Source organism: Cibotium barometz, chromosome 43 (genome assembly GCF_041138505.1).
Source record: "Cibotium barometz isolate CiBa-2024 chromosome 43, ASM4113850v1, whole genome shotgun sequence".
Lineage (NCBI taxonomy): Eukaryota > Viridiplantae > Streptophyta > Polypodiopsida > Cyatheales > Cibotiaceae > Cibotium > Cibotium barometz.
In genome coordinates this window covers 31,257,181-31,268,630 of record NC_141088.1, presented here as the reverse complement: position 1 = coordinate 31,268,630, position 11,450 = coordinate 31,257,181, and the positions used below count along the sequence as shown (strand labels likewise).

General features: G+C 43.9%; 1 protein-coding gene across 1 annotated transcript; it reads right to left on the bottom strand.

Annotated features, from left to right (window-relative positions):
• Positions 1-263: 263 nt before the first annotated feature.
• Positions 264-1,107, bottom strand: LOC147613813 (pathogenesis-related protein 1-like). Its single transcript, XM_086781232.1, has 2 exons — positions 829-1,107; positions 264-737 (listed from the first exon to the last, which is right to left on the bottom strand). Exons 1-2 carry the CDS (start codon positions 1,010-1,012, stop codon positions 403-405), a joined length of 519 nt encoding a protein of 172 aa, XP_086637358.1. The 5' UTR covers positions 1,013-1,107; the 3' UTR covers positions 264-402.
• Between the last annotated feature and the right edge of the window lie 10,343 nt (positions 1,108-11,450).

The window sequence follows — 11,450 nt, the reverse complement described above, 5'->3', positions numbered from 1 at the left end:
GGGTTATGACATTTAGGCAAGCCCTGTATCTACCCTTGCATTATTCTCTTCCCCCCCTTAGTGCAAGGCTCATGAGAGTGTTTTATTGGAAAACAGTTGTATACATGTCACATACATGGAGTAGATACTTATAGCATCCAAATGCCACATAATAAAGCAGACTAGTGTTCCATTGGTTAAAAAAAACACTTGTATACATGTCACATGGAGGAGTAGATAAGTAAAAAAACACTAGGTACTTATGGCATCCAAATGCCACATAATAAAGCAGACTAGTGTTCCATTGGTAAAAAAAACACTTGTATACATGTCACATGGAGGAGTAGATACTAATCACATAAGTAAGAGAGCATGTACTTATTATTAAAACGACGGAGACGTGGATGGAATCTCTGCGAGCAATCACTGCGCGCAGTCGGGGTGGGCGAGCAGGTAGGCCTCCAAATCCTTGAAGCCGACGGGAACCACCTCCTTGAGAGCCAGAGGGACGTGGGGCTGATGCTTCTCGGAGAGAGCCTCGTATTCAAAGGACCAGTGCACCACGCAGGTGCCGGGCTGGGCCCCTTCCTTGACGTGCATGGTGAACTTGTAGTGCTTGACGAGGACGCCCAGGAAGCCGCCTTCCACCACCACCGCCGTTAGCTTGAGGGACTCGTGATCCACCTCCTCCAGCTTCTCCTTGATGTACAGCACCACGTGCTCCGGGTGCTTCTCCTTGGAGATCTTCTCGGCGTAGCCTAATAATAAATAAATAAATTATGACCCAAATTTCACATCAAATTGGGTTGGGGAGCTGCCTAATGCACAAGAGTTTATAAATATGCTTACTCTTCTGGAAGTGGATGGTTCTCACGGAGCCCGCCTTGAAGCCGCTCCCCTCGTACTCCACGCCCGCGATCACGTGCGGCACAGCCTTGGGCAGGCAGTTGTGGGCGTCCTCAAAGGCTGCCCGCCACATCCTCTTGGCCGACACTTTGCACTCCACCTTGTCGCTGCACACCTCGATGGCCATTTTGCTAATTACTGGCTTGCTTTGCTTTGATGCTTGCTTGTTGGTGAATATTGCTTGCTTCCACCACCACAAGAGAAGAGAAGAAGTTACAGATGGAAATGCGAGGGAGCATTGGGCTATATTATACTTTTATATATAGCAATATATTATTGGTGGAAGAGTTCGATTGATACCAATTTTCCTTTCGACTGTCGACCAGATTCTACGACCGGACAATATTTAAGTATTTTCTTTTCCTTAAGTCAGCATTCAACAAAATGTTACAGAAGAAGAAGAAGAAGAAGCAGCAGCAGCAGCTTAGTAGTCATTCACGGCTCCAACTTTGAAAAGCAAAAAGCCATTGTCCGCCGATTCTCTAAACCGGGACCCACTCTCCGCGCCCCACGAGTCACACTAGTTTTCAAAGAAAGCATGTGCCAACCCAATACTTTTTGCCATTGATGGAGTTTTCAAACAAAAACAAAAACAACAAAATAATTTATTTTTTTTTAAAAAGCCAACTAGTTTTCAAAAAAGAAAGAAAGAAAGAAGAAGGATGTGCCAACCCAATACTTTTTGCCATAGACTAATAATACACCTAAGAAAGAAGAAGTCCATGTGCTAACCCAATACTTTTTGCCATAGACTAATAATACACCCTGCTCTTTTTTTCCTTCTCACATCATGCAAGTGGGTCCTTAAGGCTTTTCCAAAGAAAGACTTGTTGACACTATATCTTCTCTCCATTCGCACAAGCAGTCACGGGTTTTTCTTGCCAGCTAGCTCGTTTTTCCCTCCACATTCCTCCTCATGCATCTATCGACTCCCTCTTCTCATATACCTCCTTGGAAAACCCTCACCTCATCTCCCTCAACCCTCATTTGCCTCTTCTCATATCCCTCCTTGGTGGAAAACCCCTCATCTCCCTCAACCCTCATCTACCTCTTCTAATATCCCTCCTTGTTGGAAAACCCCTCATCTCCCTTATAAACTTCATCTCCCTTCTCTAATCAAAAGGTTATGCTATTTCCCTCTCTCTTCTCTCCGTAAGCATGCAATATATGAAGGTATGTGCTCTTTAACGTAATATTTCTCCTTCTCTTTACTAATAAGTAGGCCATATGTAGGTTTATGTTTTATCACACTTAATATTAAAAATAAATTATTTTTACTAGATATTTTCACATAAGGTGAGAAACCCTCTCTCTCATTTTTTTGCAGAATAAGCTTGATGTTTATGGTTCATACGTTTGTAGGTCTTCTTCTTTTTTTGGTCCAACACCTTGTCCTTCTTATATATTTAGCTAACCTCTACACCATAAACCCTTTCTATTAATTGTACATCCTTGATTGCATGCTCAGGTGCTATAGGAGTTTTGTTTTTTCATGCTACTAGTATGCATAAAGGGCTCTATGCATAAAAAGGAATCTATGCATAAAGAGGCATCTATGCATAGAGATATTATGTATAAAACACCTATTTGCATGCATATTAGAGAACTACTTTCTCAGTAATCACATATACCCGAGCTGAACTATCAATGTAACCTATCAATCCAACTTTAGGGCATGAACTGCTTTCTCAGTAATCACACATACTCGAGCTCCACTATCAATGTAAAATTTGCTTATCTTTCTACCATGGATTGAGACATCTACCACACAGGAAATACATCTGACACCTTACTCAACTGAACCACACTTGCTTCATGCACTCTAACCTTCACCCTTCTGATGCTAGCAGTTGTCCATAGGTAATGTCAGCCTTCTTGTGCTTTACATCTGCCACAACAGACTATATGGTATTTGGCCTTCTCCCAGCTGAAAATATCCCATCCCAATCTTCCTTCTCCTGGCCCTAGCCTTTCTAGTTTTCTACCTTCCCCTCAATCTGTGGGAGATTTCCCTTTCTTTGATTTCTTCTTGGCTCTTTCTTCCCTATTTACCACTTCAAATTGTGACCTTTGCATCCTTGTCATTTTATTGGTGGCCATCACATGAACCCCATCTGTCTCCTCCAACATAGCCTCCAAAATGCTCACATTTCCCAAGGGAGCATGAGCTTGATCCTATATTGGCACCTGATTCCCATTTCCCCAATTTTATGGTCCAAAGGTCTATCCCCTTCCTATCTTTGAATCACTGGGTATATCCCACCTGGCTTCATTCTAGGTTGAAGACACTAAGGTGCTATGTGTCCTCTCTCTCCATGATTGAAACATTGTACTTGTTCCAATCTATTTCTTGGCTATGTCTATCCTTGTGGCCTTCCCACTTGATTCTGAATCCCTTGAATAACAAGGTTAAGATTGCCAATCTATTTAGTAAGTCTCTAGATCTCGTGATGTAATCCATGTTGAGCCCTATTTGATTCCATTAACCTTGGAGATTCCACTAGAACTTCCCTTTCCAAATGCAGGTCAAGAGGTGGAGGATCCACTATAGGACCATGTTGTACCTACTCCAATTGATTTACATACCACCTTCTCTTTCCTTCCTTCTTAGCTCCAGCTTTCTCATCTTCTTTCTCCATTGCTTAGTTTCTATCCTTACATCTTCAGCAAATGTGTTGCAATCCTTCAACTTCACCTTTTCTTTAATACTACCATGCAATACACCAATAAACCTATCCTTTTTCAAGAAGTCTAGTGGTACTCGGTTCTCCCCCAAGGCTCTGATTATCCTTCTCCAAATATCCGCAAACCTTCCCGAAAAGGCTGGCATCTCTTCATCCTCTCCAACTTACCTAGCTCCCTCCATCAATCTTTAGGACTATCTACCTTCCCATATTTCCTCCTCAATGCCTCTTTTAACCTATCCCAATCCCCTTTTTCAGCATCTATAAACAACATCCTCATACCATTCCTTAGCTAGTCCTTCCAATATCACACTCACCATCTTCAGCTTGTATGCATCCTCATCTATGTTACTACTTAAAGCTACCAGCTCAATCCTATTGAGGAATTGGTTGACATCCTCAATCCTTTTCCCTCTAAACACTTCATATCCAATACCTGACATGGTCTCATCAAGTGGGTTCTAACCTGCAGAAATTGGTTGACATCCTCAGTCCTTTTCCCTCTAAACACTTCATATCCAATACCTGACATGGTCTCATCAAGTGGGTTCCAACCTGCAGATCAACAAAAGCTCTTCAACCCGCAGTGGGGGAATCAAAACATGTGAGGTCTGTGGGTGATCGCCTCTATAACAACACCAAATACTACATAACAGAGAGATAGAGAGCTAGAAAAAATGGGGGCTCCCAGATCACCTACTCCAAAAAGCATCTATCAATTCAGATGATACCTCCTAAGTTTCTGTGAATAAAAAAAAGCTCCAACCAACTACTTTTACCTCTTTGAAGAAATGTATTCAGTCCCTTGTTCTCCACTACTTCTCTAGATCCATGGACTTTCATCTACTCTAACCCTCAAAAAAAGCCCCATGATGATAGCTCACACCTTCACCATCCTTTGCTTCTATATCAACCTCCCTAAACCCAAGTCAAAAATTGTCCTCAACCAAATGATCCCTCTTCTTAGATTCCCAAAAACCTGTAATTTCACTTTCCCCTCTAGCTTCACAACACCGTAGACCAGTTGTTCCCCAGTTGGACAAACTTTGAGTCTGTGTAATACCTCAATTTAGGTCTAAATCTATCTTGCTTCATAGTCATCTGGATACCAAATTCGTCCCTAGTTGACTCTCTTCTTGAAAATCCTAATAAATCCACTTTCTCCTCACATGACACGCCTGAATCCAAAACATACTAGCACTACATGTTGCTATGTCCCCCCTTTGATCATGTCCAACTCAAACTTGTGTCCACTTAGTCAAGAACCAAAAATTCCTTTTGATGATCTCCCTCAAATGAGTTGTACAATTCAGGGACCCGATTCATGCTAGCAATCCATGGTTAATCTCTAAAAAAATAATACAAACCCTCTAAATTGATGAAGTTACACCAATACAACCACTGATTGATTCCTTTAGCCCAGTACATACCCAAGATCAAGACTCAAAACTTATAAATAGTAATCCATTGTCCAATAGTTGAACCATCAGATACCGAATACTTTGGACACCCACACAACACTCATATAAAACTTACAGCAATCCTTTCTCAATGGGTCTTACAACAACAAGACAAAAAACTGATGGCAATTTTATGCTTTAAAGGATGCATTTCTTGATCGAATTGAAGAAGATGAAGCCCTCTGTGATGAACTCCCAACAAGTAGCAACCATCCTACAACTTACATCAGCTCCAATCACCAAAAGAAGGTGTCGGGAAGAAACAAGTTCTAACAGAGTATGTGCTCTCCAGATGCTCTGGCCCTCCAATTCACCTATGCCTTAACCTATATATCCATCTCTACTCTGGTTATGAATCCCACATACCCAAATTCTCCAAATACCTTTGTAATTTCAATCATAGCATCTATTATTGGTGTTTCCTCTTTAATTTAGTTTTAATGTAGCCTCTCTAACCATCCTATTCCCCACCCTCTATTCATCTAGAACTTCAGCTCTCTCTCTCTGTTCTGTGTTAAAAAACTCAATGTTTTTCCTCTCTGTCCCTTGATCTTCTCTGCACCATCCATTCCAAATTGGCAACTCTCAAAACTACCTAACTTAGCAACCACTTCTCTTGGCCTTTCCCCAACTAGTGGTGCCCTCTCTCCATGCCAAGTGGACTACAACCTATGTATAGACATTGGATGTATATACCAATGCATCATCCCCATGCACATGATCAACCATGAGTCATTCTTAACACCATTCTACATCCATTCACTTGTTTCCCATCATTCCTACATCGTGGATAGATTATGATTATTTACAGCCACCCTCTCTTAGTATTTCACTTTAAAAAACCTATGGTACCATGTGAACAGATTCCATGTGGATGTCAGATGCATACAACCATGTATCATCATCATGAACGTCACCAACCACCACATCTAATTTTTGTCACTCTCTACATGCAACTCAATCATCTCTACTATCAAACATAAGACCATAAGGATCTGAACGATACCTATAGCTACTCTTTCTCATATTTACACCTACCAAGGGGTTTTTTTGGGGCTCTGATCCCTCTTGTAGGCATCACCAAAATTCTCCTCACAACATAATAACTAGAAGGTGAGAAACCCTCTCTCTCATTTTTTTGCAAAATAAGCTTGATGTTTATGGTTCATACGTTGTCGTGACGTGGGCGGTGTCGCTGGGAAAGCGCGAGGCTTCTGGCTGTGAGAGTAAGTGGTTGAACTTCAAGGGGCATCACCAGCAAAAGCTCAAGACCATCATAAATCAAATACCAATTACAAATAGGCTTCACCAAAAACCATCAAGGCACCTTGTTCACATATCTATAACCAAAACTAAAATCATCACAGCCTGCTGTCATGACATACCACACTTAGGCAACACACATACATCATAGCCAACATAGGCATGACATATGCCATGTCTTCACAAATCCCAAAACCCAAAGAAAAACAACAGTTTATTATGACCTCAAGACATGCTGCAGCTCTCCATCTTTATCCTCCATAGGCGGTCCAAAACAGTCTAAGCCTGTCGTTGTTGCCCACCTATTGCCAACCTCACACAGTCGGCTTCCTTCTCTCCTCGTCGCCTAGCTCCAAAGGTGACCCTTCTCCTTCCTGTTGCTTGCAAGTTCACATCTCTACGTACTCTCACCCCAGCGGTTTCACGTCGGGCTCTGATCCCTCTTGTAGGCATCACCAAAATTCTCCTCACAACATAATAACTAGAAGGTGAGAAACCCTCTCTCTCATTTTTTTGCAAAATAAGCTTGATGTTTATGGTTCATACGTTGTCGTGACGTGGGCGGTGTCGCTGGGAAAGCGCGAGGCTTCTGGCTGTGAGAGTAAGTGGTTGAACTTCAAGGGGCATCACCAGCAAAAGCTCAAGACCATCATAAATCAAATACCAATTACAAATAGGCTTCACCAAAAACCATCAAGGCACCTTGTTCACATATCTATAACCAAAACTAAAATCATCACAGCCTGCTGTCATGACATACCACACTTAGGCAACACACATACATCATAGCCAACATAGGCATGACATATGCCATGTCTTCACAAATCCCAAAACCCAAAGAAAAACAACAGTTTATTATGACCTCAAGACATGCTGCAGCTCTCCATCTTTATCCTCCATAGGCGGTCCAAAACAGTCTGAGCCTGTCGTTGTTGCCCACCTATTGCCAACCTCACACAGTCGGCTTCCTTCTCTCCTCGTCGCCCAGCTCCAAAGGTGACCCTTCTCCTTCCTGTTGCTTGCAAGTTCACATCTCTACCAGTAGCCCCAAAAGCTCAACTTATTCGCATGCATCCCCGTGACACCACCACCTAAGTGTTGCGCTGGCAGTCACGCTAGTATCTCGGCTGCGCTCCTGACCCACAGTCGCTAGCCTTCCAACCCGTCAGCTGCACACGCCCTAGAACCTCCAGCTCTTCACACGGTGAACAGTGCCCAGCGGCTATCTTCCCTTTTTGCACCCCACCGGCTCTTCACTTCTGCTGCACCCTCACCACAGGCGATTTTTACGTGCCCAGCGGCCTCCTTCGTTCTTGCACCCCTCGGCTCTGTCCTGATGTCCAAGCTGCTCTCTGTCAGGCGGCTTCCCCTTCACAGTCGACGTCCTTCGTCAGGCCTTCCTCTGCAGATGGCTGCGGCTACGTCCCTCCCAGAACCTCCCCACTACACACACTCTTGGCTGCACACCCCCAACCCTTCGGCGGCGGCTCCCACACACAATCCAGTTGCGCCGACCAGCTTCCAGAAGCATGCGTTGGCAGCCCCTCAACGCTCCACGCCAACATTACCAGCTGGCGACGTTCATCCTCCTTTTTATTCTTTCTTTATTTTGAAAAATGGCCACTATATTACTTTCACACCAATGCAAAGGCTCATGGCTCCCTTTCTATTATTGCCTTCATGCTCCACACACACTTCAATACAACCTCGAGTGGCCGCTTATCCTTGGAGACGCATACACATATCCAGACATCTGAGCAGCTGACATCATCTCCATCATCTGACCTCTCACCCGGACAAGCTCAAGCCAATACCGTCAACCCTTAACACCTGGCGACGCCCTTAAAAGCAAAACCCTCCACACGCCATACATCCCATATGTACACAGGCACTTAATCCATGCGTCTGGATTTGCATTTAATAGCCTCACATGCATGGTTTCACACCATAGACGTGCTGTGGCACGACATCCACCCCCTCTAAACCTGCACATCCTCTGGTATATGCCACACAGGTCCTGTATCTTAGCAATCACATCTGAATGGTTCTGCTTTCCCACCTTGATCAAATACCAATCGCCTTTGGCATATGTGCCATATCCTTTGCTCATATGAAGCCCTATCCTCACTTAGATTCCCTGCATATGCATAATTACCCTCGTCATTCAAAGTGGGATGCTCTTCAAAATAATTTCCTTCAAAATTTTCTTCAGGCCATGTTTGAAGCCTTTGCACCACATATTGTATGGCCACACCAAATAACAACTGCATTAACAGCATGGAACACACACTTGGTAACATCCCATCCAAATCTACTGTGCCCGGATCCAGCTCACCCACTGATAAACATTCATTCTTCTCATCCAAAGACGGAAAAGCATCAACACATACAAAGTCCAACAAGGCATCATCGAGAATAGCCTCCAGCTCTGAATCAATCTCATCACAATCATTTGGCTCACATAACACCTGCACATCCTCACTTGCAACCGACAGTTGACTAGCATCAAGCATAGAAGAGCCCAAAGCTGATGGGGATCTATTATATACCATGAAATCATCCAATGCATCATCTAAGATAGCATCCAATCCAGGATCAATCGCATTGAAGCCATTATCATCTTGCAATCCCACATGTTGATTATCATGAACATTCATACCCCCATAGCTATATCCATTTGGTTGCTCATATGCAGCCTCATGAGGCTCTTTGACCACACTTTACATATCCTGCATGTTATCTCCCAGTATTTCTTGATACCTGTCTGCAGATGGGCTTAGAATTATGGGTCCCTCACCCGAGTACCCTTGAATCTGTATGTCATTGAACCCTGTATGATCCAAAAAGACAGATTCAATTTCCCTCTCCAAATCATCATCATAAACAGGCTTCCAAGCTCGAGATTGTTGCTCACAAATGTGGTTGCAAAGTAACCCTGACACTGATGACATAGCATCACCCTGTTTATTGTTGGAACACCCAGTTAGCATTCCAGAATAACCCAAATCCAAAGAACCTTGGCAACTAGCTTCAGAAGCAACATCACTGTTGGAATCACCCATATCACTCACCCCCTCTAAATCAATCACACATACTTGTGGCCCGTCTGCATATTCATGTACATCATCCTGCTTATAAGCATCATAACCAGATAAGAATGCAGTAATGATAGCATCTTCTTCTTGTCTTAGATCTTCAAACTCTGCAATCATGCTTTCAGCAAGAAGCATTGGTTCCTGCTGTTCTTCACACATATGATACGACACCTGAGGAATACCCTTCAAATGAGCACTTTCATCATGAGAATTCTCAAGTTTACACAGCTTACATGCTTCACAGCCCAAGAGGAAACTATTAGCAATGTCCTCTTCCTCGTGTGCTGGGTCTTGAGCACCTGTCCTGAAGCTCTCTGAATCAAGTGTCTCCTCAAGCATAGGCATACACACATCATTTGGTATGATCATAGGACCCTGTATGTCTGCACCCTCAAACAAGGAAGACAGATTATACTTGCAGAGTTCACCCATTGCATCTTTATGAGGCTGTAGCAAAGCATCCCTTTTTGCACTGTGAAGCCCTTGTTGCTCACTAATGGCTTTTTGCAATCCCAATTTAGCATAAACAGCCTCCACAATTTCTGTATCAGCCTTGAATAGCAATTGATTATCCTCCATAAGACATGCATCGACAACCGCTTCTAAATTGGCTCTGATTGTTGCTGGAACACTATCACAGCTCACATTATACCTGGAACTCGCATAAATAAGTGCATCTGCAAAATCACTCCATCGTTTGGAGTGATACTCTGCTAGTTCCAGCACTTCATCTTTTAAATCAGGACTTATAAGGTATGCAAAAGATGCAATCATCATGTTTTCTGGAACCCCTTGATTCTTCATCTCTGTCTCGTAACACCTTAGATAGCTTTCTGGATCGTAACCATCAAATATATTGACCCTGTCATATACCAATTGCACCGCAATTTCCACCGCTTCCTGATTTCGCTTTTCTTCTTCAATCTTCCTGAACCGCTCTTCAAGCTCTTTCATCTCTGCATATAAATGCTCCATTTTGCTAGCCATCTCTACGTACTCTCACCCCAGCGGTTTCACGTCGGGCTCTGATCCCTCTTGTAGGCATCACCAAAATTCTCCTCACAACATAATAACTAGAAGGTGAGAAACCCTCTCTCTCATTTTTTTGCAAAATAAGCTTGATGTTTATGGTTCATACGTTGTCGTGACGTGGGCGGTGTCGCTGGGAAAGCGCGAGGCTTCTGGCTGTGAGAGTAAGTGGTTGAACTTCAAGGGGCATCACCAGCAAAAGCTCAAGACCATCATAAATCAAATACCAATTACAAATAGGCTTCACCAAAAACCATCAAGGCACCTTGTTCACATATCTATAACCAAAACTAAAATCATCACAGCCTGCTGTCATGACATACCACACTTAGGCAACACACATACATCATAGCCAACATAGGCATGACATATGCCATGTCTTCACAAATCCCAAAACCCAAAGAAAAACAACAGTTTATTATGACCTCAAGACATGCTGCAGCTCTCCATCTTTATCCTCCATAGGCGGTCCAAAACAGTCTGAGCCTGTCGTTGTTGCCCACCTATTGCCAACCTCACACAGTCGGCTTCCTTCTCTCCTCGTCGCCCAGCTCCAAAGGTGACCCTTCTCCTTCCTGTTGCTTGCAAGTTCACATCTCTACCAGTAGCCCCAAAAGCTCAACTTATTCGCATGCATCCCCGTGACACCACCACCTAAGTGTTGCGCTGGCAGTCACGCTAGTATCTCGGCTGCGCTCCTGACCCACAGTCGCTAGCCTTCCAACCCGTCAGCTGCACACGCCCCAGAACCTCCAGCTCTTCACACGGTGAACAGTGCCCAGCGGCTATCTTCCCTTTTTGCACCGCACCGGCTCTTCACTTCTGCTGCACCCTCACCACAGGCAATTTTTACGTGCCCAGTGGCCTCCTTCGTTCTTGCACCCCTCGGCTCTGTCCTGATGTCCAAGCTGCTCTCTGTCAGGCGGCTTCCCCTTCACAGTCGACGTCCTTCGTCAGGCCTTCCTCTGCAGATGGCTGCGGCTACGTCCCTCCCAGAACCTCCCCACTACACACACTCTTGGCTGCACACCCCC